The 26,734-nt window shown below is 42.6% G+C and overlaps 8 protein-coding genes across 15 annotated transcripts; 6 read left to right on the forward strand and 2 right to left on the reverse strand.

Annotated features, from left to right (window-relative positions):
* Nucleotides 1-132: 132 nt before the first annotated feature.
* Nucleotides 133-1,481, reverse strand: LOC108115929 (beta-1,4-N-acetylgalactosaminyltransferase bre-4). Of its 2 annotated transcripts, XM_017227565.1 has the most exons (2): nt 592-1,481; nt 133-527 (listed from the first exon to the last, which is right to left on the reverse strand). In XM_017227565.1, exons 1-2 carry the CDS (start codon nt 1,391-1,393, stop codon nt 397-399), a joined length of 933 nt encoding a protein of 310 aa, XP_017083054.1. In that variant the 5' UTR covers nt 1,394-1,481; the 3' UTR covers nt 133-396. The 2 variants fall into 2 exon arrangements, with proteins under 2 accessions (XP_017083054.1, XP_017083053.1); XM_017227564.1 differs by having other exon boundaries at nt 133-1,481.
* Nucleotides 1,482-2,074: 593 nt separating this feature from the next.
* Nucleotides 2,075-4,505, forward strand: LOC108116069 (probable cleavage and polyadenylation specificity factor subunit 2). Its single transcript, XM_017227784.2, has 2 exons — nt 2,075-2,313; nt 2,365-4,505. Exons 1-2 carry the CDS (start codon nt 2,165-2,167, stop codon nt 4,484-4,486), a joined length of 2,271 nt encoding a protein of 756 aa, XP_017083273.1. The 5' UTR covers nt 2,075-2,164; the 3' UTR covers nt 4,487-4,505.
* Nucleotides 4,506-4,526: 21 nt separating this feature from the next.
* On the reverse strand, nt 4,527-6,522 carry LOC108116070 (pre-mRNA-splicing factor Slu7). Its single transcript, XM_017227785.2, has 4 exons — nt 5,864-6,522; nt 5,577-5,805; nt 5,337-5,520; nt 4,527-5,271 (listed from the first exon to the last, which is right to left on the reverse strand). The coding sequence occupies exons 1-4, from the start codon at nt 6,462-6,464 to the stop codon at nt 4,561-4,563; spliced, it is 1,725 nt and encodes a 574-aa protein (XP_017083274.2). The 5' UTR covers nt 6,465-6,522; the 3' UTR covers nt 4,527-4,560.
* A 112-nt stretch (nt 6,523-6,634) lies between these two features.
* Nucleotides 6,635-16,778, forward strand: LOC108115978 (protein kinase C). 6 transcript variants are annotated; one of them, XM_017227632.2, is made up of 11 exons: nt 6,635-6,837; nt 8,643-8,986; nt 9,132-9,325; nt 9,395-9,458; nt 9,523-9,635; nt 9,706-9,779; nt 10,377-10,408; nt 12,077-12,147; nt 12,210-13,428; nt 13,497-13,636; nt 13,694-16,778. In XM_017227632.2, exons 2-11 carry the CDS (start codon nt 8,833-8,835, stop codon nt 13,853-13,855), a joined length of 2,223 nt encoding a protein of 740 aa, XP_017083121.1. In that variant the 5' UTR covers nt 6,635-6,837; nt 8,643-8,832; the 3' UTR covers nt 13,856-16,778. The 6 variants fall into 6 exon arrangements, with proteins under 6 accessions (XP_017083121.1, XP_017083119.1, XP_017083124.1 ...); XM_017227630.2 differs by having other exon boundaries at nt 8,646-8,986; XM_017227635.2 differs by having other exon boundaries at nt 8,646-8,986; nt 9,395-9,452.
* A 286-nt stretch (nt 16,779-17,064) lies between these two features.
* Nucleotides 17,065-18,349, forward strand: LOC108115983 (probable dimethyladenosine transferase). Its single transcript, XM_017227642.2, has 3 exons — nt 17,065-17,236; nt 17,294-18,006; nt 18,123-18,349. Exons 1-3 carry the CDS (start codon nt 17,179-17,181, stop codon nt 18,270-18,272), a joined length of 921 nt encoding a protein of 306 aa, XP_017083131.1. The 5' UTR covers nt 17,065-17,178; the 3' UTR covers nt 18,273-18,349.
* Nucleotides 18,350-18,438: 89 nt separating this feature from the next.
* On the forward strand, nt 18,439-21,687 carry LOC108115981 (transmembrane protease serine 9). Its single transcript, XM_017227641.2, has 6 exons — nt 18,439-18,796; nt 18,853-19,123; nt 19,179-19,764; nt 20,251-20,380; nt 20,431-20,704; nt 20,767-21,687. Exons 1-6 carry the CDS (start codon nt 18,700-18,702, stop codon nt 21,353-21,355), a joined length of 1,947 nt encoding a protein of 648 aa, XP_017083130.2. The 5' UTR covers nt 18,439-18,699; the 3' UTR covers nt 21,356-21,687.
* A 57-nt stretch (nt 21,688-21,744) lies between these two features.
* On the forward strand, nt 21,745-23,157 carry LOC108115979 (serine protease snake). Of its 2 annotated transcripts, none has more exons than XM_017227638.2 (4): nt 21,745-21,984; nt 22,196-22,366; nt 22,470-22,785; nt 22,855-23,157. In XM_017227638.2, exons 1-4 carry the CDS (start codon nt 21,857-21,859, stop codon nt 23,128-23,130), a joined length of 891 nt encoding a protein of 296 aa, XP_017083127.2. In that variant the 5' UTR covers nt 21,745-21,856; the 3' UTR covers nt 23,131-23,157. The 2 variants fall into 2 exon arrangements, with proteins under 2 accessions (XP_017083127.2, XP_017083126.2); XM_017227637.2 differs by having other exon boundaries at nt 21,746-21,986; nt 22,096-22,366.
* Nucleotides 23,158-23,462: 305 nt separating this feature from the next.
* On the forward strand, nt 23,463-26,689 carry LOC108115977 (NAD-dependent protein deacetylase Sirt7). The gene is made up of 2 exons (XM_017227629.2): nt 23,463-23,833; nt 24,058-26,689. The coding sequence occupies exons 1-2, from the start codon at nt 23,675-23,677 to the stop codon at nt 26,218-26,220; spliced, it is 2,322 nt and encodes a 773-aa protein (XP_017083118.1). The 5' UTR covers nt 23,463-23,674; the 3' UTR covers nt 26,221-26,689.
* The last annotated feature ends 45 nt before the right edge of the window (nt 26,690-26,734 follow it).

Raw genomic sequence — 26,734 nt, forward strand, 5'->3', positions numbered from 1 at the left:
TCTCATTGCCGTCGTTTCGGACAAGATTATAAATTCCTCACCTAGAAAGGACAACTCATCCAGGATCACCTTGTTGGTATTCCTTTCGCTAATAACTGTTCCCATTAAGTTAGTTACAAATTAAAACAGATATTTTAAAGTTTAATCCATTTATTATTGGCAGAGGCAGAGCGTGCATAACATGGCGATACCCGCTTAATCTAAGACATCTGCATTGTACTTTAATTACAGCTCCAACACCTCCCATCCTTTCCAGCTTCTTAGCCTAGTGAGTGAGATATCACGATCGATTCGGAACGCATTTGTCTAAGGCGGCAGCTAATCGGTTGCTAAGCTAAGTGCTCCCAAGTCTAAAACAATTCGAAATACCGACTACGAAAACGATTGGCCTATAAGCTAAAAATATAACAAATACTGGCTCTCAGGTCTCCACCAGGATGTGCGTGAATAGACTGTGCATTCTTCGCTCCACCTCCTTGTACACCAACGAGTTGAGTCCGTCCGAGTGCTGGCGGAGAGTCGCCGCCCTTAAAAGCGCTACCCGATTAGCATTCGGGCGCTCCGGCTTGTGCTTTAACATGGTATACTCACTAAATTCCATCGCAAATCGACAAATGTTAATGCTTAAGGCCTGTAGGCGCTCGTAGAGATCATCGTCCTCGCCGCCCCAACCATGATACAGGTTGGACATTCCGTTGATCTGCTGGAACTGGGCGGTGTTTATAGCTACTACGCCTCCGAACAGACCACGATACGGCAATCGGAATCTCCAGTGATCCAGGGCAGAGCACATGTGTCGTGGACGTTCGGTACAGGCATATATCTGACCTGAATTTAACGGCAAAAGGTCCACATCGTGGAGGATCAGGCAGGGAAATCCGTAGTCTGCAGCTACTTGAGCGCCAATGTTGAAGAGCATAGCCCGGTTAAAGGGCTTATGATCAAATTGTTCGACTAGGAAAATCCGATAATGGATCAACTGCTGCGGCAGGTAATTGTGCATGTAGGTGAGGAAGGCGTGCAGCTGCTGCTCCCGCTGCCTGTACGGAACAATAATGGCGGTACTGTAGCGGGCCTGACATCCTTCCGGACGGAACTCGCCGCCTGGACGAATTTCAGCGCTGTGCTGCATGGCCTCGTGGTAATGGGCCAGATTATACACGAACCGGTTCTCGGCAATGATCTCCGAGTAGGTGCACTCAAACACCTCCTGCAGGGACACATTGCGTGTTACCTGTGGCAATAAAGCCTTCTCGATCTGTGAGCCCTCGATGTACTCGTAGTGGGATGCAAACCGAAATGGTAGACACAAATACACGATGAGCGTGATCAGGCCGATGGCGAAGAGCAGGTCATAGATGTGGAAGCTCCGGATCCAGAGCCGCACGAACATCGTAGGCAGGAACTCTTAACTCAACGGGATCTGTTAGAACTCCGCATCCTTATTCCGGATGCAATCGTGATTCGCGGGCGATTGGCGAATTACAGCTGACGACCAGGGACGCAATTAGTCACCACGCCAACACTTCTACAGTTGAACCTGACTAATAGAAAAAATAATACAAATATTTTCCTTTAATCAATTTGTATCAATAAATACCTCTTTTATAAATATAATTTATTTTAATGCAATACAATTTTCACTTTAAAAGAACCAACAAACATTTCGTAAAGGTAATAAATCAAAGAGCATGTACTGTAGATCTTAATAAATGCTCTTTGCTGTACGTTTTTGGGCCGTTCGGTAAAGATATGTTGGACTGCACCCATGTTAATTAATCAGAAAGAAGATAAGACGCGGGTTTTTATAATTAAAAAACAAATTTATTTATATTGAGTCGTTGATAAGAAAATGATAAAGTATTTACAACTAAAAGAGGGAACGAAGTTAACGATACCTACCATAGTTAATATCTCAATATTTATTTAAGTATTTTCATAAGTATGTATGCAATTGCTTTTTTTATATAAGTTTATGTTTATAGAATTTAAAATAATAGATTATTAATAAATAAACATAAACTAGTATCTACTGTATAAACAAGACAAAAACAGTCTGGCAACATTATAAGGTTGGTTCTGTATCCCTGGGCCGGCGGAGAACTACGATTTATATGTAAAATTGACTTCTTTAACAAATGCTTCTGCGCTTTAATTGCACAAAATGACGTCAATTATCAAGCTGCATACTATATCCGGGGCTATGGATGAGTCCCCGCCATGCTATATCCTACAGATAGACGATGTGCGAATTTTACTCGACTGTGGATGGGACGAAAAGTTTGACGCCAACTTCATAAAGGAACTAAAGAGGTAAGTTGAATGCTTAACATTCAAGAAATGATAAACAGTGTCATCTTTTAGGCAGGTTCACACCCTGGATGCTGTGCTGTTGTCTCATCCAGATGCATATCACCTGGGCGCTCTGCCTTATTTGGTCGGAAAACTAGGTCTGAATTGCCCCATTTACGCCACCATTCCCGTGTTTAAAATGGGCCAAATGTTCATGTACGATCTGTACATGTCTCACTTCAACATGGGCGACTTTGATCTCTTCTCCCTGGATGATGTGGACACTGCCTTCGAAAAGATCACTCAGTTGAAATACAACCAAACTGTTTCACTGAAGGGCAAGGGTTATGGCATATCCATAACGCCTCTAAATGCGGGACACATGATCGGCGGCACCATCTGGAAGATCGTCAAGGTTGGCGAGGAAGATATTGTTTATGCCACCGACTTCAACCACAAGAAGGAACGCCACTTAAGTGGCTGCGAGCTGGACAGACTACAGAGACCTTCGCTCCTTATTACCGATGCGTACAATGCGCAATATCAGCAAGCCAGAAGGCGGGCTCGCGATGAAAAGCTTATGACAAACATCCTGCAGACGGTGCGCAACAATGGCAATGTTCTAATAGCTGTAGACACGGCGGGACGCGTCCTGGAACTAGCCCACATGCTCGACCAACTGTGGAAAAACAAGGAATCAGGTCTAATGGCCTACTCGCTTGCCCTTCTTAACAATGTGAGCTATAACGTAATCGAGTTCGCCAAATCTCAGATCGAGTGGATGAGCGACAAACTCACGAAAGCCTTCGAGGGAGCTCGCAACAATCCCTTCCAATTCAAGCACATCCAACTCTGTCACTCGCTGGCGGACGTCTATAAATTACCCGCCGGCCCAAAAGTGGTACTGGCCAGTACCCCAGACTTGGAGAGCGGTTTCACGAGAGACCTCTTTGTGCAATGGGCCAGCAATGCCAATAACAGCATTATCCTAACCACGCGCACTTCCCCAGGCACTTTAGCCATGGAACTGGTTGAGAACTGTACGCCGGGTAAGCAAATCGAGTTGGACGTCAGGCGAAGAGTTGAGCTAGAAGGCGCCGAACTAGAGGAATACATACGCACACAGGGCGAAAAGCTTAATCCTCTCATTGTGAAGCCCGATGTGGAGGAAGAGAGCAGTTCAGAATCCGAGGACGACATCGAGATGAGTGTCATTACCGGCAAGCATGATATTGTTGTCCGCCCAGAGGGTCGACATCATTCCGGTTTTTTCAAGTCTAACAAAAGACATCATGTGATGTTCCCCTATCACGAAGAAAAAGTCAAGTACGATGAGTACGGAGAGATCATTAATCTGGATGACTACCGCATCGCAGATACGGGGGGATACGATTTCGTTCCAATGGAAGAGCAAAACAAGGAGAATGTAAAAAAGGAGGAACCAGGGCTGGGACCAGATCAACAGGCTAACGGAGGCATTGGCGACAACGATGTTCAGCTGCTGGAAAAGCCCACAAAGCTAATTAACCAACGCAAAACCATCGAAGTGAATGCTCAAATCCAGAGGATCGATTTTGAAGGTCGCTCTGATGGCGAGTCTATGCTCAAGATTCTTTCCCAATTGCGACCAAGGCGGGTAATCGTAATTCACGGTACTGCAGAAGGTACCCAGGTGGTGGCCAAACACTGCGAGCAAAATGTGGGGGCGCGCGTTTTTACCCCCCATAAGGGTGAAATCATTGACGTCACCACTGAGATCCACATCTATCAGGTACGCCTGACGGAAGGACTTGTCTCCCAGCTGCAGTTCCAAAAGGGCAAAGACGCGGAGGTGGCGTGGGTTGATGGTCGCCTGGGCATGCGCGTGAAGGCCATCGAAGCTCCTATGGACGTAACGGTGGAGCAAGACGCAGCCGTGCAGGAAGGCAAGACGTTAACACTGGAGACGCTGGCCGACGATGAGATACCTATTCATAACTCGGTCCTCATTAACGAGCTTAAGCTCTCCGACTTTAAGCAGATTCTCATGCGCAACAACATTAACTCGGAATTCTCCGGCGGCGTGCTTTGGTGCAGCAATGGAACTCTTGCATTGAGGCGCGTCGATGCCGGCAAAGTGGCAATGGAGGGCTGTTTGTCCGAGGAGTACTACAAGATCAGAGAGCTGCTCTACGAGCAATATGCTATTGTTTAATAAACTGTTCTTGCTTGTACGTCTTTTTAAGATTAGAATGTTTTAATTTAAGATAATTAGTTTTATTTTGTTGTCTACATAAATTGCAGCATAGGATCTTCTGCCCTAGGCCGCTTCTTTTTCCACTCCTCGATCTCATCCTCTGTGGGCGCCTTTACGTCATACATGCTGTTGTAAGCCCTTTTGCGATCGTCCAGTTCCTCTGGAATTTCTTTCTCTTTTGACTTCTCTTTTTCCTTGGCATCCTTGTGTTTGGATTTTTGTTTCCGCTGTTCCTTGGCTTTCTTTTTCTTCTCGCGTTTCTTTGACTTCTTCTTGGACTTTTTCTTCTCTGGTTTTACTTCCTCCTCTTCCGATGAAGATGATTCTGAACTCGGAGCCGAGTCCACTTCGGAAGCGGGCTTTTCTGGGGGCACTTCTGGAACTTTAAATTGAACTTGGGCTATTGGCTCCGCTGCAGATACTGTGCTCGAGCTAGTGGGATGCTGCTCCGAGTACCCTTCAGGTTCCTGCATACCGACACAGTAGGAGTTCTTGATAAAGGACTTGCAGCACTTGTAGCCCCAGCGACCGGCGTTCCAGTAGCTGCCCCACACGGTGGTGTGGTTATTAATATAAACATCCTCCTCGTAGATGCTGCGCGCTTTTGGTTTCTCAACACCTTTGATCACTTTGCCGCTCCTAGAGTACTCAATGTACTCTTCTGTCTGGGCCAGCAACAGAGACTTTGGCGGCACCTGTAGGTGCTCTTCACCTCCGTATTTCTCGACAATGTGCGTTTTCGTCTAAAATGGCAATTATATTATTAGGAAGTCTCGCTTTAGGTAATTTATTTAAGAGAAAAACTCACACTCGACTTGAACTGTTCCTTTTTCTGTTCGTACTCTTTCTGAAGCAATTCCAACTTAGTAGGTTCGGCCAAAAGATGGACATCCACTCCCTTGCCATGAGCCTCCCAAGCAAATAGCTGGGCGGTGGCTTGTGCTGTCGTGTCTCCAGAGAAGCGCACAAAGTTCTCACCGGCAAACTCAGCTCTAAAGTATTTAAAAATAAGAGAATATTTGTATTTCGGAAACTTCTGAGTACTCACTCTTCCTCTGGCACTGCGGGATTGGGATTGTCACGCATGGAGCGTGTCTTGGGATCGTAGTAAGCGGAGTTAGGGTCCAAGTTTCTCAGGTATTTGGCTGTGTCCTCGCGGATACGCAAGTTCCGCACCGTGATACGCTGTTTGGAGTCCACCTTAGTACCCGGCATGTCCACCTCGTCCACATATTTGTCTTCATTACCATCCTCATCGGATATTTCGGCATCGGGATCTAAAGAGATAAATAAATAAAAAAGGAACTTAAAATATATTATATATATTGTCCCTACCATTTTTGAGCTTCTCGGCTTTAAGCTGTCGCTTGGCCTCCTCCACCTTCTCGTACTCCTCGACGATCTCCCGGTGATTGGCCGGGTCATAGCTGCTCCAACGATCTCTTTTCTCGTCGTAGTTCACTGCAGCCTCATTTACTAAATGCTCGTCGTGAACAACGATGGATTCGGCGTACTTTGCTAGAACTTTACGTGGCCGATCTACGCAATCTTTGCGCTTGTGGCTAAGCGCACCGCAGTTTTCACAAGCACCTTTCCGGAATTTGGTGATGATGCGAGAGGTGTCAAGACCTTTTGGAGCCCTTTTGTCTAGCTGTCCTTGCTCGTCTTCGTGCTGGGGACGCTGATGTTTCAATGTGGGTCCCGCTGATCCATAGTACCATGGAGCGTTTGATATATATTGGGGAATATGCGGATTTATATCACGACCCTCTTCGTCCACAGCGGCAGGAGCTGTTCCCGCTTTACGAGCCTCCTCCAACTCCTTTGCCTTGCGCCAGTCCTCGCGGGACTTCTTCTTCGGCTCCTCCTCGGCATCTTGGTCCTGCTTGCTTTGGATTATCTGCGAGACGGGAGTGCGCATGGCCCCCGAGCTCATTTTTCCAGATTTTATTTATTTACAATTTACAATGAAAAAGTAATGCGGATATCGATAATTAAAAAGTGTTGGTAAGCGAAGAAACTATTCTTTAACAGAATAATAAGTAACAGTAACAGGGGACTCAACAGCTGTTAATACCTTCACGATTTATATCGCCCATCTTAGTACATCCCTAACGTTTTTCCAATAAGATTTGGCGTGAACATTTTTTATCAATATTAATACGCGAAAGCTCTAATCCTATAAGAAAACCACAGCAATGCAACTGAAAATGCTGGACACTGTGATCTTGTGAAATTATTCGAATTCGTCGAAAAACAAAGGAAATTCCCTGGGAAAACCAATCAATTTAAAACGCTGTGCAAACAGGGTGCGTGTAATTGTGTGCGTGAGTGTGTGTATAAGCGCATACATATGTCGAGCGTGTGTGTGTGTTCTAGTGCCACTTTTTTCTCTAATATACCAGCTTCTGCGCGCGCAGATAAACTAATATAAGTTTTAATTTTATTTTTGATAAAATTAAAATCTGTTTTTAATATCAAGTATGTTTTTCCTAAACCTGGAATTTAAAGAATTTAAAGTAAATAGTAGCATTTTTACTTTTCATAAAACAATTTCATACCAGTATTTTCAATTTCTTCAAAGCAGTTAACTGCTTCTTTTGTTGAAAAACAAAGTTGGCAACATATTTCCCAATACATTTCCACATTTTGGAGTAAAATAAAAAAAAAATATTACTTTTCAATTTAAGAAGCTAGTTTTCAAGTTGTCGTGCCAATATTTTGTCCATATACTACAAATAAATAGTGCTGCATATAAATAATATAAAAATATATACGTAATTTTTCTTGCGCTTGTTTTCAAGCAAAAAGGACCAAGAAAAAAGTGGCAGTAATTTTATAGTGCTCATAATATTCTAATAAACCGATCAACAAACAAACACTTTTAGCCATAAAGAGGATACTTCTTAAAAGTGGAACTTTCGTCTATTTACCAACACTGCTTCAGTGTCAAACTGACAGCCGAGCAATACGGCAACTCTGCCAGCTGGAAGACCTTCGTTTTCACCAATTAGAAAATTACAAATTTTCCAATTGGACGGGTTAGCCAAACGTTTAGTAAATTGAGCGCACTTATTGGCGTTTCGTCAGGTGTTTCCAATTGGAGTGGGCGTGAGTCGCGGGTGTATTGCTGGGTGGGTGAAGTGCGAGAGAGAGGCAACATTAGAATTGCTTGTTATTCTTTCTTTGTTGTTTTATCTGTGGAAAAAAGCTGACTGTGAGTGTAGATGTGCGTGTAAAAGTGTGTATGTATATACATGCACACAAAGAATTTGCATAAAAAGTGAGCAAGGAAAAGCATTATATGTAATCAAAGCTAAATGACACTGAAAGTACTTAAGATTGTGTGAAAAAAAGGGGCAACTACTTGTTCCCACCAAATTTGCCAATCAAAAAAACGCTTTGTATCCCTATTAAAGTCGAGTTAGATTGTGTACACCAAATTGTGGAATTGCGAAATTAACAAAATTGCACTCCTTGGAATGATTTATATGCCAGAAATTTTATGATAGCAGATGATGGTCGCGAACTATTTTCGATTTTTTGTTTCACGGACTGTAGTGTCGTTTGAGCGATTGCCTAATGTACCCACACAAGTGTACATAAACACAATGGCAGACAAAATAGTAGTGGTGCAAAAATAAATTTAAAAATTATTATAACAGATAAATTATTTCCTCTAAAAAACCGTATAACAAAAGTTAAAAAACAAAATTTCCTTTTTTAGAAACGTAAAATGTTATGCTTATCAGTGAATTAGCAAAGCACTTCCCTATTTTAATCGCAATCGTATTATTCATTTTGTTGACTAATTCTCATAGTTTATCCAATACTTCCTTTAAATAACTTTGTAACTTAGTAAAAGCTAAATAAACTTGAATTTAAACCAATTACATTTTATTTTAAAAGATGTCGAAAGCACTTTTGTTGACTGCTGGTGTAGATGAATGAATGTATGTGTAAAAATTCCATCGGTGCGAGGCGCAAGCGACCTTGGAAGTGAATCGAGTGTACGGCATTTGCCATTCATGTGTGTCAATGACCTACACTAACATTGGCCCGCAGCGAAAGTTGCGATTCTCGAATTCACAATCGATTCCTCTTTATCCGACAGCAGATCAGGATCACCTGCTAGCCGCACACCACCACAAGCACAGCCGAGTGGTCCACCGCTGCTTCCCAAATAGACACGCAAGGACATCGCACGGAGGACCGAGGAGCGGCAGGTTCAGGTTCAGGATCAGGATCAGGATCTAGAGGAGCAGCAAGTGCAGGGCGACAGGACAGGAATCGATTTTAGGACCATGTTCACGGGCAAGCTGCAGATCAAGGTGTGCGAGGCGAGCGGCCTGCGGCCCACAGACTTTCAGAAGCGCCACAATCTCACCTTCGGCAAATTGGCCGACGAGCAGCTCATCGATCCCTATGTATCCATAGATGTCGACGAGAGTCACTTTGGTGAGTTTCCGATTATAGTGCTTAAGGTACCCTTAAAAATCTAGTAAGAACTCCACAGTGAGATACTAACTCCCCTCTTATCAAAGTGTTGCATACTTATACGGGTTATATAGTAACTTTCTTCAATAATCTTGTATACTTTCAGATCGAGCCACCACACGGCCAAAAACATTCGATCCTGTTTGGAACGAGCAGTTTGTCCACGACGTGACCAATGTTAGCAACATCAATTTGACCGTCTTTCATGATGCCGCTCTGCCGCCAGATGATTTTGTGGCCAACTGCATCATCTCCTTCGAGGACCTCATGCAGAGCGAGACGGCTGTTCAAGATCTATGGGTAGGTTTGGAACCGAAGTCAAATGTATAATATTCTCTTCAATAAACTAACATTCCTTAAAAATTACAGGTTAATTTGGAGCCCCAGGGCAAGATTCACGTTATTATTGAGCTGAAGAATCGCACGGGTTCGTGTAAATACAAAGGTTCATTTTGAAAAAGGCTACAAATTGTATTAACCATTTTGCCTAATTGCAGATAAAGCCAAAGCCGAGGCTGTCGTCGAGCACACCGTGGCCGTCAACAAGGAATTCAAAGAGCGTGCTGGATTCAACCGCCGTCGCGGTGCTATGCGCCGTCGTGTCCATCAGGTTAGTTTCCAAATACACAGATCTGTGATCTTATTACTTCACTAACACATCACTGTTTGCCCAATTTCAGGTGAATGGTCACAAGTTCATGGCAACGTTTTTGCGTCAACCCACCTTCTGTTCGCATTGTCGCGAGTTTATCTGGTAAGTGAAGCCCAGCACACATAATCGTACAACTCTCGTAACGTACTCACAGAAGGGCTGAAACATCTCCGTACATCCCTAAGTTGTATCTGCAGTGATTAATCTGAACATGCATTTAGTTTCGGGACTTGATTTACACACACCTTTCACCATCTGAACTATTTTTGATTTGATTTGATTCGACTTGGGTTGATCTATTTACCTCTATGTTCTTAATGTATCACTATTCCTTATCACTCACATCATCATCATCATCATCATCGCTCTATTGGCTACATCTTTGGCTCTTTTTTGGGTGGCTCACTATTATGCAGTTTTAATTTCCTTAGTTCTCTCCATCCATTGGCATTAACCTGGTTTCTCTAACGGGCTATAGCTAAAGCAATTGCTGCTGGCTTGGGTCGCTGCTGGAATCATCTTGGGTTCACGATCAGGTCATGCTTGATTTCTTATGGGGCTATCTACCATCGGCGATTCTCATCCCATTCAAAATAAACACACTCGCACACACAAACAAACAAACACACTACCACAAATCATTCAGTTACCAAAATATATATACATACAATAGCCATGGAATTTCTTGCCTTTTTGCAGGGGAATTGGTAAACAAGGCTATCAATGTCAAGGTATGTGTTTTGCTTCAGACTAAACGGAAAACCAGAGCAGCTCAGCTCTGGTGCTTGGGAGCTCCAGGAAGAGCCCCCTACAAGCTATATCCAATCCATATCACTTTGCATTTGCTTGTTACGTTCGTTGTACGTTGTTCGTTGTTCGTTATTCGTTGTTTGCTGTTGTCGTTGTTGATGTTGTTGCCATTGGAATTCTTTGGCTGCATTTTGAGATCAATTAAGTTTTTTTTGTCTATCATACTATGAAATCAGAATCGATTGCTCTGCATTATTGTCCAGTCTTCAGCATTGTCCAATGCATCGATCACCTTGCTTGAGTCACGATTGCCTCGAAACAAACCAGTGTCCTGGCAAAGATCTTGTCTCCACTGCACCATTAATCAAAACGAGTCCCCATTACATTGCATTTTAAATTTACGTATTATGAGGAATGCTACTCTGAAGAAAACCCAATCGGAGTTACCAGAAGTAAAAAATAGGTTTATTCTAATACCAGAACACAAATTAGCTTACTCACTTTTACCTATAAGTTTGTCCGTCTGCCCGATACTTAACCATATATTGTCATGCATGCTTTAGATAAACCAAGTTTGAGTCTCAGAAGTCAAAGATTTCAAATCAATACTTAATTTTAAGACAGGCGAACTAAGCAAAATTTCAATGATTTGGAGACCATTTTGTTATGTCACTAAACTCTAATTCGATGTACTTTAAATTTGGGATCATCTCAGCTTCATACGAATGCCACTTCATCTTTAGGAAGTAAATTTCATGCATGAAAGTCTTTCTGTCCTTAGACTATATATATTTCATATCTGAGGGTTTTGAAAAACTAATTCGTGATTTGTTGGGAAAATGATTTTATAGTTAGAAATACTATAGGATTTCGTTTTCTATACTTTTATTCATTGTTGTCATAAACGAAACTGCTTATATGACTCCTTTCGTCATTTCTCACATTTCTAAGTAGTTTTGGTTGAAATATCTGGCACGAAGCATTTAAATGTTGTGATTAAAACCGAAACACTAATTAGAGCACAGACACAGACCAAGCACAACTTAACTCCACTGACCAACATGTGAATAATCACACTGCACAACAAGAAACAGTCGACGGTTTACCAACTAATTTCTGTCCGCTCAATCGTGATATTCCTGATAAATCTGATATACCACCTTAATTCAAGTCTCAAGTGAATGCCACGATTGGGGACTTTGTGTCTAACCCTGAATGTTTCAACGAGCTTAATATAAACGAAGTCCTGTAAATATACACATTCGTATGTCTAGAGTGTTAGCTCAGAAGAAAATCGCCCTGAAGGAAGATGTATTGAATTGCAATAAGGAAAAACCTTTAGATATGAATATATTGTTGATAAATAAAGAAAATTAAAGATCTATCAAGGATTTCTGCATTAATATTCAAATCAAAATGTTAAACAAATTAAATGTTGGAAATTCTTGCACGTTTTAAATACTTCCAAAGAGATATTTAGAATAACGTCGACTTTATACCAGAGCGATCTTCTTATTGAGTCTATAGTTTTCATAGAGTTTTGGATAATTTGCCCTGCACTCTGCAATCGAAGAATTCTTAAAGTGCCAAGTGCCAAGATTGGATATTAATTCTTTCGCCTTTGGTTTCTCTCCCCTAAACACTTCTAGTCTGCACGTTAGTTGTACATAAAAAATGCCACCTGTCCGTGGTGTCCAAGTGTCCGGGCATGCGAGATGAGGTAAGTGTCAATGGAATATCACCTCCGGATCTTGTGCATTAATAGCGATTTTCATTCCCCAGCAAACCAAAGTGGAGGTGGTGCCAGCGGGCCAAAGGTTCAATGTGAACGTACCGCATCGCTTTGTGGTGCACAACTACAAGAGGTTCACCTTTTGCGACCACTGTGGATCCCTGCTGTACGGTCTGATCAAGCAGGGATTACAATGCGAGACCTGCGGGATGAATGTGCACAAGCGTTGCCAGAAGAACGTGGCAAATACGTGTGGCATCAACACGAAGCAGATGGCCGAAATCCTGAGTTCGCTTGGTATTTCGCCTGACAAGCAGCAGCCGCGTCGCTCCAAATACTTGAATCAGCAGGTCGGCGAGGACAACTATGGGGCATCGTTGGGCTGCGATGGGGATGGTGCTCCGGGTCAGTCTTTCCGCAGTGGCACTCTATCGGCGGACAGCTTGGCAACCTCCACGACGACGCTGACCAGTGGATACAATAGTAGCAGCTGCATGAGCCTGGCGGTGGGTGGTACTGGTGGAGGCGGGGCCACAGGAGAGACTCGTCCTGGAAAGTGCTCTTTGCTGGACTTTAATTTCATTAAAGTACTTGGCAAGGGCTCGTTCGGAAAGGTGATGCTCGCTGAGAAGAAGGGCACCGACGAGATCTATGCCATTAAGGTGCTCAAGAAGGACGCGATCATACAGGACGACGACGTCGATTGCACCATGACGGAGAAGCGCATACTGGCGCTGGCCGCCAACCATCCCTTCCTGACTGCGTTACATTCCTGTTTCCAGACCCCGGACCGCCTGTTCTTCGTGATGGAGTACGTAAATGGCGGCGATCTGATGTTCCAGATACAGAAGGCGCGTCGTTTCGAGGCCTCGCGTGCCGCCTTCTATGCAGCGGAGGTGACACTGGCGCTGCAGTTCCTTCATACTCACGGCGTCATCTACCGCGACCTGAAACTGGACAACATCCTGCTTGACCAGGAGGGCCACTGCAAGCTAGCCGACTTCGGCATGTGCAAGGAAGGCATCATGAATGGCATGCTGACCACCACCTTCTGTGGCACCCCCGATTACATTGCCCCGGAGATACTCAAGGAGCAGGAGTACGGCGCCTCCGTCGACTGGTGGGCGTTGGGAGTCCTCATGTACGAGATGATGGCTGGCCAGCCGCCGTTTGAGGCCGACAACGAAGACGAGCTCTTCGACTCCATCATGCACGACGACGTCCTTTATCCGGTTTGGCTGTCCCGCGAGGCAGTCTCTATACTAAAAGGTGAGATGATCTACATAGCCCTTTCTTCTTACATGTTTTTTACATATTACTTCTTTCGATTCCTCCAGGTTTTCTCACCAAGAACCCGGAGCAGCGACTGGGTTGCACTGGTGATGAGAACGAGATACGCAAGCATCCATTTTTCAACAAGCTGGATTGGAAAGAGCTGGAGAAGCGCAACATAAAGCCACCATTCCGACCGAAAATGGTAAGTTTGTTTGAGAAAGTTAAGTAAGACCTTTATTAAATTTAATGTTACTCATAGAAAAATCCACGCGATGCCAATAACTTCGATGCGGAGTTCACCAAGGAGGATCCTGTACTCACACCGATTGGAAACGACGTCGTGCGCTGCATCAACCAGGACGAATTCGCTGGATTCTCGTTTGTGAATCCCAAATTCGGACCGGAACGCAAAGTCTACTAAGGCCCAACGATCGCAGTTCATGTTCACCAACCAGTTTGATTGGTGCGATGCGATCTTAAGCCCCGATGAGATTGGGAATCCCAATGTGGCGACGGTGTGGCCAAACCAGATCGTCATCGAACCAAACTGTCAAATGTCATCCAGCGTGTAGCGCATCCCCTAGCACAAGCAGTCTAATATTTTCATTTAAAGTAACTCCCCCGGTGAACACGCCCCCATTGTTGTCTGTTTCCAGCCGTAGTCGTGGTCCTCGTTTCGTAACCGGTCCTGTGTGAATCACTCATCCACATCCAACTACCAGTGCCAATTGTCGAAACTGCTAAGCTTCAACTTGAATGAAAAGCGCACAAGGACGCGAATTCTTAAGCTCTTGTCACCCGAAACTTCCCCCCTCACGCCCAAAAACCTTAACCGCTTTAAGCTCCACACCTGTTGGAATCTATTTATGTTGTCTGCCAAGCCCCTAAAACAAAAAACAACAAAAAAAAAGAAGAGAATGAATCCCCCACCCATCTAGTCAATGCCCAGTGGCTGAGTGCATTTTGTTATTAGTTATTTATTGATTGTTTGACGTGCCGAATCTCAAGTTTCGCACTCACAGACCGACAGCATCCAAGCAGAGCTCTTTTTAAGGGAGGCGAGGCACTTGCTCCAAGCGAATCTCAAGGGAATTTCTAACACAATAGCCGCAATGTGCCGTCTGTAGTACACACACACACACACACACACAATACATATTACCACAAAAGTCTAATTTGAATTTGTTTTATGTATTCGAAATCTTGCACAACTTCCTTCTCAAGTATTAAAGCGATATTATTTTAAAATTACCTTATTGTTATACATAAATATTTATAAAAATGAAAACAAAAACAAACAAAATGAAGCCAAAAAACCCCTAATACAAACGCATACAATTTACCAAGAAAGAGAAAGTAAAGCTAACTAATCATAGAGATAAAGCTAAAACCCACAAAAAGAATGTCTATAAAATTCATATTAATTTATGCTTAACAAATTATGGATACAAGAAACAAAATGTGTTTAGTCTGTAAGCCAATGAAGAGGAGAACAAACAAATTATATATATAAAGAGATATATATATATATATGAACCATATAAATTGTGAAACTAAAGGCATATATAATACACACAAAGGAAAAACAAACAAACAAACACTTAGCGTAATGATGAAAAAGCCGAAACAAAATTATTTGAAATGATGTGGCATAGGATGATAGGAGACAAACAATATTAATGTTTATTGTTGATTTTAAAGCCAAAGACTCAAAGCTAAGTTCTATTCGAAACTAACTGCATTCAAATTTTAGCATAAATATTCTTTAAATGTTATTTTCGTGTGCTCCAATGCTAATTTATTGCTGCAAAATTAATTTCTGTTTCGATTTCAGTCTGCCACAAGAGGAGAAATCATGCTAAAAAAAATCATTAATTAATATATAATAATAATTATAAAGAAGGAATAGCAAAGAAGGATAACAGAAGATTTATTAACTATAAGCAGCGTTGTTAACTAAAAATCGTAAGGCAAAGGCAAGCATAAACACACATTTGTATGTAATAATAAACGCCCAGTGTCTAATAATATTTGTGAAATAGCAAGCCCAGCGTAAGCGCTAGTTACCCATTTACAATTTAAATGTTAACCCAAAGTATTTTCAAGAACGCATTTTACCAAAAAACAAAACAAACAACAAGAAAAGTAACAAATACACGATGAATTGAAGGAGGAGTATAGGCAAAATGTTAAAAGCTATGAATAATTTTTTAAGCAATGCGCTCAAAGGCCTTTGCAAGGATAGAGGCGCGTATTCAATTAAAACTAAAATGAAAAATAAAAAATTAAAGCAAAACTCCAGCCAACAAGATGAACTCATATAAACATAGATATAGATCCTTGATCGGGATCAGGAATAGGTCAAGGAAATAGCTAAATTCGCTGTCGGTTAAGCAGAGAACAGAGATAAGGGTAATTAATAGGAGAGTAACAGAAAAGGGATTATAGATCAAATCGCGTGACCGTAACCTGACAAACGTTAAAATTATAGGAAAATGTGCAACCAAAAATGTTAGCTATAAGCTCTCACCGAATACGCAAAGCTGAACGCTACCCCGCGCCCGCTGTTGTCTCCATCTACTTACTAAAAAACCCGAATCTTATACTGAATATATATCTGGCTTGCCAAAAAAGGGTCCTTCAATCAAACTCTGAATGTACTCACTCGATCATCTTAGCTAACTTTTTCTGGAGCCGCGAAGCTCAAGCAAACACACACCCACTTACATACATATGTGCAACTTTTTCATGTACCTTTCGCATCTTAGATACTTAAATGGAATATTAACGGAAACCCCGAAAATGTTAACTGATCTAAGGCAAAACTACACACAAACTACTAAGAAAATATACTGAATTATTTATGGAACGGCGTACAAAACTAAAGCGCAACAAAAACAGAGAGAAGGTTAGAATTTGACGGAATCATTGCAAGAGTAATAATCATAAACAAAAAGTATTCAAAAGAAAAACACACACACAACACAAAAAGCACATACAAAACAGATGAAAAACCAAACTAAAACTGAGGAAAAAACGGCATAAATAAAGTTTAAGTTATGTTTAAACAAGAGATAAATAACTGTAACGGTAAAGTCGAAAGTCAACAGTTGATATGTTGTAAAAAAGCTATTAAAAAAAAGAAAAAAAAAAAAAAAAGGAAAGAATACCAAGGCAGGTAAAGGAGCGTAATTGAATGTTAAAGAAGCTACTAAATAAATGGTATGAGCAGATGTGTGCAAAGATAACCAAAGAAAGCAAAATTGAAAACAAGAAAAATTGATTTATAACATTAAGTGAAAACTAATTAATAAATAAAGAGGTAACACCTATGAAAAATGTAACCGATTTGTTTGAATTTGAAAATTGCAGCATTGTCAGTTGCGAAACGGGAATGTTAAGGCGAACGGTTAATATTTAACTTGGTAGCAATGTTTCTGTAGGTTTGATATACGAATTTTAAACGAAAACTAATAACAATATTAATTATTTATCAGCATTTTATTTTTGTTTGGTGCTAATTAGAAGATTTATGCTTTGTAAATTTGAATTAACATCATGTTCTTCAGCCAGCGGTTAACAGTCCTGTTAATAAAAAAAATCGCTGTTCATATAGAGTTATCGGCTGTAAGCTAACAGCGCACATGTTGATAATCAAGAAGAAGCACGTCCAAAACAAATAAATACTTGCATTTATTTATTGGAATTTTTTTATTTAAAGGAGAAAATAAAGTGCTAGCTAAGATGCCAAAGGTCAAAACTGAAAAAAAGAGCCGCATTCACACCGAGGTGCAGAAGCAGGGTGGGTAAATACCCAAAAAAAAAAACGAAATGAAAATTCATACAATTTCTCTTACAGGAATTGTTTTTAACAAGGACTTTGGTCAGCACATCCTGAAGAATCCCTTGGTAATAACTACAATGTTGGAGAAGGCAGCTCTAAGAGCCACCGATGTCGTTCTGGAAATTGGTCCCGGAACAGGTAACATGACTGTTCGAATGCTGGAGCGGGCAAAGAAGGTGATAGCTTGCGAGATTGACACACGTTTGGCCGCCGAATTGCAGAAGCGAGTGCAAGCCACACCGCTGCAGCCAAAGCTCCAAGTACTTATCGGAGACTTTCTGAAAGCGGAGCTCCCCTTCTTCGATCTCTGCATCGCCAACGTGCCATATCAAATTAGTTCGCCCCTGATCTTTAAGTTGCTCCTGCACCGACCACTCTTCCGCTGTGCCGTCCTCATGTTCCAACGTGAATTCGCCCAGCGACTGGTGGCTAAACCGGGTGACAAGCTTTACTGCCGACTAAGCATCAATACCCAACTCCTGGCCCGAGTGGACATGCTCATGAAGGTGGGCAAGAACAACTTCAAGCCGCCGCCAAAGGTCGAAAGCAGTGTGGTGAGGCTAGAGCCCAAAAACCCACCACCACCGGTTAACTTCACCGAATGGGACGGCCTTACTCGAATCGCCTTCTTGCGCAAAAACAAAACGCTGGCAGCCACCTTCAAAGTCACTTCCGTGCTGGAAATGCTGGAGAAAAACTACAAACTGTATCGCTCACTCCGGAATGAGGTAGGTCAAAGAAGAAAAAATAACTATATCTTAGTTATTATTAAGTGCCTTTTAAAATGATTATGGCCCTATTCCAACGTTTTTAGTCAAGAATCTAACAATTAAAATTTCCTTAGCCCGTCGAGGATGACTTCAACATGCAAGATAAAGTCATTGGCATCTTAGAAGAACAGGACATGGCTACTAAACGTGCGAGAAGCATGGACATCGACGACTTCATGAAACTCCTGCTGGCTTTCAATTCAGCTGGCATTCACTTCAATTAGTAATATTTATTTAATAGATCGTTTAACTTTGTACATTTTTACCAACATTAATATAAATGTTAAGCCAACGAACTCTAGATGACTCTCAGTTGGTTTTTTTTTAACAAACTGGTTCTATTCTAGTACAGTAAATATCCGTGAACAATTCTAGGTGTAATTCAAATTCCATTATTTTCAATGATTTTTGCAAACATCAAATCAGACTGTGTTCGGAAAACATAAATTGAAAAGATGTAATTGACCTTTTAAATACGTTTGCTTCTGAAAACGACAAAATATAGATTCTTCATAAAATTACCTACTGTATATATAATAAAACCAGCTGATCAGTGCTTAAAGTACGCAATTGAAAACTAGCTGATTAACTTCGATTTGATCAGTCGCCGTGACATCGCGTTCAACTGCAGTTCGTGAACGAATCACAAAGATGGAAATTCAATCGCTTGAAATGATTTTGCTGCTGATGTTTTTCCTCAGCAGCAGTCTTATCTACGGCCAAACACCGGATCCAGCTGTCCAGCTAGGTAAGTGCTATAAGAGAGAACATAACTACTAAATTAAATCAATGCGCTCCCTTTAGCTTGCACTAAATTTAAACAGATTGTTTTTGAGGAACGAGTGGCAATCAGCTTCTTTTTCGAAGATGCACCGATTACCTACGAGACAGTTGATACTTGTCATGGATCTAGGCCCCTTATTGTAGATGGCACACCGGCGGAACCCAAAGAGTTCCCACATGCAGCTCGCCTTGGCCACCGTGATGCTAACAACGTAACGAAATGGTTCTGTGGTGGAACATTGATAAGCAACCGCCTCGTGCTTACTGCGGCTCATTGCTTTTATTCCGAACAGTATGCATAAAATATTCATATTTAGTTATTTTAAATTACTGTTATATTTCCACAGTGGCGCAGTTAATGTTGTACGTTTGGGTGAACTGGAGTTTGACACCGACCAGGATGACGCTCAGCCGGAAGACTTTAATGTACGCACTCTCAAGGAACATCCGGAATTCAAAAACCCTCAACTCTACAATGACATTGGAATTGTACAACTGGATCGGGAAGTCAAGTTCAATCGGTACAAGCATCCTGCCTGCCTTCCCTTCGACGACGGTGAGCAGCACGAGAACTTCATTGCCATTGGCTGGGGCCAAAAGAAGTTTGCCCAAAAGGAGTCCAAGAAGCTGCTGAAAGTTCAGCTGCAAGGTTTTCGTGATAGGTGTGTTACCAGTGTGGAACCTAATGATGAACTCCCCAATGGCTACGATCGCAAAAGCCAGCTTTGCATCGGATCTAGGGACAACAAAGACACTTGCAATGGCGACTCTGGAGGTCCAGTGCTAGCCTACCACAAGGATCTACATTGCATGTACCACGTCATGGGCATTACCTCAGGTAGCATTGGTTGCTCCACGCCCGATATTCCAAGTGCCTACACAAGGGTCCATTACTTCCTCGACTGGATTAAGAGGGAACTGGCCAATCAGACATAAAACGACTAATTTGTTGCATTTATTTTATATTCATTTTAATGCTTCTCAGAAAGACACAAATATATTAAAATTGCTAATTAATAATTGTAAGTCCACACGGCTCTGAAATTTACATTTAGTGTTGTTCAGCAAACCGGTTCGATATTAAAATTTAAATGAGCCTCTCAGGTTTTTATTTCCACGGAATTTATCCCTTGCTTTAGAGTCGTGACAATCGATCATATTTTAAATAATTAAAAGCTCACTCAATATTTTCATGAAAACCCTCAAGTCAATAATGCTCAAGTCCCGGAACACACTGATACTGTGTTATTATTATTACATATATTGTATTGAATTTCTGATTGCATAAGTTGTAAACAAGTGTAGGTCTATAATTTCTTATCAACAAAGTCGGCTTTTCCCGGTATTTGTTGGCTCTCCTGTGGAAATGGCACTTTGTCAGGTCGAAAAGAGAGGCTCTGTGCGTCTTGCGGGTTTTAGTTACTCATAAACCGTAGAGACAGCTACACGATGCAAAGTGCGTTCTCTGGCGAGATTGTCCAGCTGGGAGCAGCATTTCTGGTTCTATTAGTCGATTATGTGACGTCTCAAGATCCGGATATAGTAAACAGTAGGTGGAACATACTCTAAAAATGTATACTGAACGTTATTACCCAACAGCATGTGCTTCCTACAAGAAGAGTGTTTGGGAAGAGACATCAGAGTTCAGCTTCTTGATGGAGGGTGCTCCGATCATCTACAAGACTCTGGACAAATGCACAAGCTATGCACCCCTGATAATCGGAGGAGGACCCGCCTTGCCCAAGGAGTTCCCGCACGCTGCCCGCCTGGGACATAGAAATGAGGATGATGGCGAAGTGGAGTGGTTTTGTGGAGGAACACTTATCAGCAACAGGCATGTGCTTACGGCAGCGCATTGTCACTTCTCGCCGCAGTATGTATTTCTAATCAATAAGAAATATATGTTATATATGCAATATAATATTTCCGTTGCAGGGGTTCTGTGAATATTGTTCGGCTTGGGGATCTGGAGTTTGACACCAACAACGACGATGCAGATCCGGAGGACTTTACCGTAAAGGACTTCACAGCGCACCCTGGATATAGTCACCCAGCGATTTACAATGACATTTCCGTAGTGCGATTGAGCCGAACCGTTTCCTTCAACGAGTACAAGCATCCTGCCTGTCTGCCCTTCGACGACGGCCGATCAGTCGCCTCCTTCATTGCCATTGGTTGGGGTCAGCTGGAGATTGTTCCGAGGACTGAAAACAAAAAGCTTCAGAAGGTTAAGCTTTATAACTACGGCACCCGCTGCAGGCTTACGGCGGACAAAAATGATGAGCTACCTGAGGGCTATAACGCCACAACCCAACTCTGCATCGGATCCACAGAGCATAAGGACACCTGCAACGGCGACTCTGGCGGCCCGGTACTCATCTGCCACAATGAGTACCCCTGCATGTATCATGTGATGGGTATCACATCCGTCGGTGTGGCCTGCGACACACCCGATCTGCCGGCCATGTACACGAGGGTGCACTTTTACGTGGATTGGATTAAACAGCAATTGGCCAAGAAATAGTAAGAGTAAAAAACCTTTAAGAAATTGTGATTGAAAAAATTTCGGATTTATTTAAATTTTCGAACGTATTATTTAAAAAACGAATCAGATATAGAAAAAATCAAAATTAAGTAACTATATTCAAAAAGATGTTAAAAATAAAACAAGATTCCGAATTGTTTTATAAAAAATTGTTTAACTCTCGAGAACTACCATGATTTTCAAAGAGATTAAGAAAAGTTTATTTAATGGGAATTAGAGGAGAACTAAGCCTCCTTATATTAGCGTTCACCGTTTATAAATATCCAAAGTAATTAAATATATAATAATTACCTGGTGAAGTACAAAACCGACATCAATTATTGTATTTTCATTTGCATTTCTACCTGCAAGTGAATATAAGCAAACCAAACCGTTTTATGGAGGGCTAATCGTCGGAAGATCGGGGATTTCTATTAGCTTTTACCCGCTTTAGCCCCGCCTCCAACGGGGGGTCCACAGCTGATCGGTCGAAACTAATTGATGGCTAAACCCGTTCGGATCACACAGTTGATTACCGATCATCACCTGAAGATGTCTACGCCACTACTGATCTCCCTGCTGATCGTTTCGCTGGCATTTGTTTTTGGCCAGCATCCGGATATAGTCAGGTGTAAGTGGATTCAAACTTGAAATACTCCTTTGAACTAAGATAACGATTTTTTTTAACGATTTGTGGTAATTTAGATGTTATTTTTATTTTGGATCGAATTATCCTTTAGCTTGCACGAAATACAAAAAGAGCGTTTTCGAGGAGGAAGTCCGTTTTGCACTCCTTTTCCCAGGGGCTCCCATTGAGAGTCGGATCATTGATAATTGCAGGAGTGACAGGACCCTGATTGTGGGCGGCCATCCGGCTCAACCACGGGAATTTCCGCACATGGCACGTTTGGGACGTCGTCAGAATCTGGGAAAAACCGACTGGTTTTGTGGTGGTGCGCTGATCAGCGAGCGGTTCATCTTAACCGCAGCTCACTGCCTGGAATCGGAACAGTACGTAATTCTAATTAACTTTAGTGAAGGAGTGAACCCACATGGGGTTTTTCCGGATCAATATCTAGATATAAGCCAAACGAAAACTTATTTATTATTCCAGAGGAGAAGTAAATGTCGTGCGATTGGGCGAACTGGATTTTGATACGGTCGAAGAGGATGCGGCTCCCAAGGATTATGAAGTTTCTGGATATATAACCCACCCGGGCTACGACGATCCACAGCTTTACGATGATATAGGACTAATAAAACTAACCGAGGATGTAATATTTGATCTGTATAAGCATCCCGCGTGTCTTCCTTTTCAGCATGAACCCTTATCCGACTCCTTTATAGCAGTAGGCTGGGGAAGCACAGGACTCACGCTGAGGCCCTCGTCTACGCTGCTCAAGGTAAAACTGGATCGGTATGGAGGTGGGGTGAGTGTGATCCACAAGAATATTATACAATTTGTTAAAAAAAAAAAACTGATTAAAAAACTTCATCAGGTGTGCCAAAAACTGGTTGCCCGGCTACTTGAGGAATTCCCCCGAGGATACGATGCGGACAACCAACTATGTGTGGGTTCCGAGATGGCCCGGGACACTTGCAACGGCGACTCGGGTGGGCCTCTGTTGACGTACCATCAGAAATTCCCTTGCATGTACCACGTCGTTGGATTAACATCGGCTGGTCTGTCCTGCGGGTCCCCGGGAATCCCCGGAATATACACTCGCGTGTTTCCTTATCTGGACTGGATAACCGAAACAATGCTTAATTTTTAAAAATCAATTAATAAATGGTGATAAATAGATCATAATCGTTTAACATTATTAATTACTGCGTATATAAGAACTTCAAAAACAGATGGCGCTAAAAGAATGAAACAGTGCTCACTCCTCTGATAGCACTTATAATTCGAGATTGGTTTACAGAGTAAGTGCTATTTTATTTTCAAGATATTATAAATATTTAGTTTCTAAATATAAATTTTGAATTTTTATTGTAAATTCGCTTTTTAATTGTGCGATGAATTTAGGTTCTCTGCATAGTAAGAGCTCTTCATCCCTGCGACATCGATAGCACAAACCTATCGATGCTGTCATCGATAGTTGTTTACCTTTTTTTCCCAAAAAAAAAGAAACATTTACAAAACAAAAGTTGTCGCTGAATTTGGAATTGTCCGGAAGTCCACAGTTACAAATGTGAAATAAAATGTAAGCCGATATTCTGCAGAGGATACCACCCACATCAAGATTTCCCCGTTCCTGGCTGCGGCGCACTTTTACTGAGGGTCCCCCCCCGCACAATTTCGAATTGTGCCGGATCATGGAGCAGGATCTGGACAAGGAAAAGGAGGAGGAGCAGAGCATGGAAATGGAGCCCAAGCAGGAGATGGACGTGGCGCAATCTTATATAACGCGGGCTAAGATGAATCCTGCCAAGAAGGATAATGAGAAGCGGAGACGCAAGGATGCCATGCGAAGGGTAATTAGTGCGCCTGTGTGTGTGTGTGCGTGTGATTATACCCTTGCAGAGCATATTCAAATTAGGTTTTCTTATTATTATTATTTCCTATTGTCTTTAAATAGCACCCTTGATCTGACAAATAATTTGCTACCATTTAAATCGCTTTAACATTACCCTATCACAATAGTACTTTAATGTTATTACGAATGGTAAACTAAGATTCTATTGAAAATCTATTTCAGGTATCGATGATATTGCGAAAGTGCGACTCACTGCGGTCGACGGAAGATAAACAGTTCCTGGATAAGCATCCGGACATGGTGAAGGCGACCAAGAAGCGCAAGGAACGCGTAGAAATCTATAAAGAGCGAGTGGTGGAGCGTGAGGATGCTCCTCATGTCATTGAGGCAAAGGTGGAACAGTTGGCCAACATTATATCTCAAGCGAAGCACCTAGTTTGCTATACGGGAGCTGGTATAAGTACAGCCGCTCTGATTCCGGATTATCGTGGTAGCCAAGGCATATGGACGCTACTACAGAAAGGCCAGGATATCGGGGAACATGACTTATCCAGCGCGAATCCTACCTATACACACATGGCACTTTACGAACTACATCGTCGGAGATTGCTCCATCATGTAGTCTCCCAGAACTGCGATGGCCTGCACTTGCGATCGGGATTACCAAGGCATTCGTTGTCCGAAATCCATGGAAACATGTATGTGGAGATTTGCAAGAACTGCCGCCCAAACAGCGTTTACTGGCGCCAGTTTGATACTACAGAGATGACCGCCCGCTACTGCCACAAGACCCACCGTCTATGCCATCGCTGCTCGGAACCTCTGTACGACACCATTGTTCACTTCGGAGAGCGAGGGAATGTAAAGTGGCCGCTGAATTGGGCGGGAGCCACGGCGCATGCGCAACGCGCGGATGTGATCCTTTGCCTAGGCTCCAGTCTCAAGGTCCTCAAGAAGTATACATGGCTGTGGCAGATGGACCGACCTGCCCGCCAGCGTGCTAAGATCTGTGTCGTCAACCTGCAGTGGACACCCAAAGATGGAATTGCCAGCATCAAAATCAATGGCAAATGCGATCGGGTGATGGCCCAGTTGATGCACCTACTCCACATTCCAGTTCCCGTTTACACCAAGGAAAAGGATCCCATTTTTGCACATGCGTCGCTTCTTATGCCCGAAGAACTGCACACGCTTACTCAACCCTTGCTAAAGAATGCAGACGAGGAGGAGGCTTTTACCACCACCACTGAAGAAACGCAGGACTCGACCATTTCCAGTGAAAGTTATAGCTATAACTGCATCGACCTGCCAATCGGAAAGGGTCCCCGCATACGCACTCCCATCAAGAATGGAAGAAGAATTAAGACTAACCTGGAGTTGCGCCAAAAATTCAAGCTGCTTAATGGACAGGATGACGAGATTAAGGTAGAACAAATTGATACAAATGGGGAGGTTAAAACGGAGATAGACTCCAGCCCGCAGCTAAAAGAGTTATCTATTAAAATTGAGACTGAAGTGAAACTAGAAGAAAAAGAAAGCCAGGACACCATTTTTAAGCAAGAGCTTCAGCTTTTGGAGCTGCTGCCCAAACTCGAACCACTTTCTCTTAAAGAAGACACCGAGGATCCAGTGAACAATGGGTTCATGGAACTGCCAAAACTAGTCGCCATACAAAAAACTCACGTGGAAAGCTTGGCCGCTCTCCCAATTGAGCTGAGATTAGAGCCACTTCAGCTGCCACCACTGGTGCCCATTGGAGCGCCATTGTCCACTCCCTTTGTAGAGCCCAAGATTGTACAGCCACCTACCCATCAATCGCTCAACACACAGAACCAGAGCGATGTGGATGGTGACTCCACGACAGAGAATGAGAACGAAGGAGAGGAGGAGGAGGAAAGCGAGCTGGCCCAAGTGGATCTGTTAAAGCAGAACAACAATGAAGAGTTGCTCCGCCAACTGCCCTCCTGGTACGATGCCAAGTATGCGTACTCTGGCCTCCACAGCATATTGATACCACCGCCAGCGGACCTCAACATTTGGAACTCGCAGGTGGTGCCCAACTTTGCGATGAACCGATCTGCCGCCAGTTGTGACTTTTGCTTTGATCGGTATGCAGAGCTCGAATGCCAATTCTATCGACGCTGGAACCTCAGTCAACGCAAGCATAAGAAACGAGCCAGGAGTGGTCGGTTCGTGGTCTGCGAGTGCTGTCCAACGTCCGATGACGATGATGACTACGACGAGAATATATCATTGGCACACATCGCAGCGGCGGAGACGGCAAAGCGAAGACAACAGCTGAGCACGAGTTTCCCCCGAAAGCTGGCGCGCACCCAAGCAGGATGGTATGGTAAGGGCTACAAGAAGGGACGGAAGCGAAGATAGATCGACAAGTTCATGTCCCAATCCTTCTAGGGCAGTGGAAGAGATTTGCTGAAACATGCTCGCTTCAATAGTATTTTAGCTATAGGATCATAAGTCATAGCATAGATGGTAGTGCCAGCTAGCATAGGATAGGGTTCCTTTTTATTTATACGTCTTTTTAAAATGTCGCATATATTTAGCTAAGTGAATGTCCCTCAGTTTTTGTCTATTTAAGCTATTTGTTAAGTCAACAGTTTACTGATATTTTATTGTGTTTCTTATATGTCACAATTGTGGAATTCTTGTCTCGGTATTCGGTATGTTTTGACTTGCTTGAAGATATTAATAAATTAAGTTTGTTTCAAGGAAATGCCTATAATTATGTCCAGATTATTTAAGTTTTTACTGAAGCTTAAAAACGTAGAACCTAACTTCCGCCCTTAAAAATTTAAGTTAAATAAAGAAAATAAGCATTATGGTACAATGAGAAGTGGTGGTGTTTTCATAAAAAACCTTGAAGTAAATGAAAAGTGCA

Source organism: Drosophila eugracilis, unplaced genomic scaffold, assembly GCF_018153835.1.
Source record: "Drosophila eugracilis isolate 14026-0451.02 unplaced genomic scaffold, ASM1815383v1 contig_616, whole genome shotgun sequence".
Classification (NCBI taxonomy): Eukaryota; Metazoa; Arthropoda; class Insecta; order Diptera; family Drosophilidae; genus Drosophila; species Drosophila eugracilis.

What these genes read in the sequence shown, in the direction of transcription:
- LOC108115929 (XM_017227564.1), bottom strand. Translation starts at nt 1,393, where the DNA reads ATGTTCGTGCGGCTCTGGATCCGGAGCTTCCACATCTATGACCTGCTC.
- LOC108116069 (XM_017227784.2), top strand. Translation starts at nt 2,165, where the DNA reads ATGACGTCAATTATCAAGCTGCATACTATATCCGGGGCTATGGATGAG. An exon ending in TTCATAAAGGAACTAAAGAG is followed by an intron (nt 2,314 to 2,364) that starts GTAAGTTGAATG and finishes GTCATCTTTTAG; the next exon opens with GCAGGTTCACACCCTGGATG.
- LOC108116070 (XM_017227785.2), bottom strand. Translation starts at nt 6,464, where the DNA reads ATGAGCTCGGGGGCCATGCGCACTCCCGTCTCGCAGATAATCCAAAGC. An exon ending in AGCCGAGAAGCTCAAAAATG is followed by an intron (nt 5,806 to 5,863) that starts GTAGGGACAATA and finishes TTATCTCTTTAG; the next exon opens with ATCCCGATGCCGAAATATCC. An exon ending in AGGAACAGTTCAAGTCGAGT is followed by an intron (nt 5,272 to 5,336) that starts GTGAGTTTTTCT and finishes TTGCCATTTTAG; the next exon opens with ACGAAAACGCACATTGTCGA.
- LOC108115978 (XM_017227632.2), top strand. Translation starts at nt 8,833, where the DNA reads ATGTTCACGGGCAAGCTGCAGATCAAGGTGTGCGAGGCGAGCGGCCTG. An exon ending in TGTCGACGAGAGTCACTTTG is followed by an intron (nt 8,987 to 9,131) that starts GTGAGTTTCCGA and finishes GTATACTTTCAG; the next exon opens with ATCGAGCCACCACACGGCCA. An exon ending in CACCATTCCGACCGAAAATG is followed by an intron (nt 13,637 to 13,693) that starts GTAAGTTTGTTT and finishes TGTTACTCATAG; the next exon opens with AAAAATCCACGCGATGCCAA.
- LOC108115983 (XM_017227642.2), top strand. Translation starts at nt 17,179, where the DNA reads ATGCCAAAGGTCAAAACTGAAAAAAAGAGCCGCATTCACACCGAGGTG. An exon ending in CACCGAGGTGCAGAAGCAGG is followed by an intron (nt 17,237 to 17,293) that starts GTGGGTAAATAC and finishes TTTCTCTTACAG; the next exon opens with GAATTGTTTTTAACAAGGAC. An exon ending in ATCGCTCACTCCGGAATGAG is followed by an intron (nt 18,007 to 18,122) that starts GTAGGTCAAAGA and finishes AAATTTCCTTAG; the next exon opens with CCCGTCGAGGATGACTTCAA.
- LOC108115981 (XM_017227641.2), top strand. Translation starts at nt 18,700, where the DNA reads ATGGAAATTCAATCGCTTGAAATGATTTTGCTGCTGATGTTTTTCCTC. An exon ending in AGATCCGGATATAGTAAACA is followed by an intron (nt 20,381 to 20,430) that starts GTAGGTGGAACA and finishes ATTACCCAACAG; the next exon opens with CATGTGCTTCCTACAAGAAG. An exon ending in CATTGTCACTTCTCGCCGCA is followed by an intron (nt 20,705 to 20,766) that starts GTATGTATTTCT and finishes TTTCCGTTGCAG; the next exon opens with GGGTTCTGTGAATATTGTTC.
- LOC108115979 (XM_017227637.2), top strand. Translation starts at nt 21,857, where the DNA reads ATGGCTAAACCCGTTCGGATCACACAGTTGATTACCGATCATCACCTG. An exon ending in CACTGCCTGGAATCGGAACA is followed by an intron (nt 22,367 to 22,469) that starts GTACGTAATTCT and finishes TTATTATTCCAG; the next exon opens with AGGAGAAGTAAATGTCGTGC. An exon ending in TGGATCGGTATGGAGGTGGG is followed by an intron (nt 22,786 to 22,854) that starts GTGAGTGTGATC and finishes AAACTTCATCAG; the next exon opens with GTGTGCCAAAAACTGGTTGC.
- LOC108115977 (XM_017227629.2), top strand. Translation starts at nt 23,675, where the DNA reads ATGGAGCAGGATCTGGACAAGGAAAAGGAGGAGGAGCAGAGCATGGAA. An exon ending in GCAAGGATGCCATGCGAAGG is followed by an intron (nt 23,834 to 24,057) that starts GTAATTAGTGCG and finishes AATCTATTTCAG; the next exon opens with GTATCGATGATATTGCGAAA.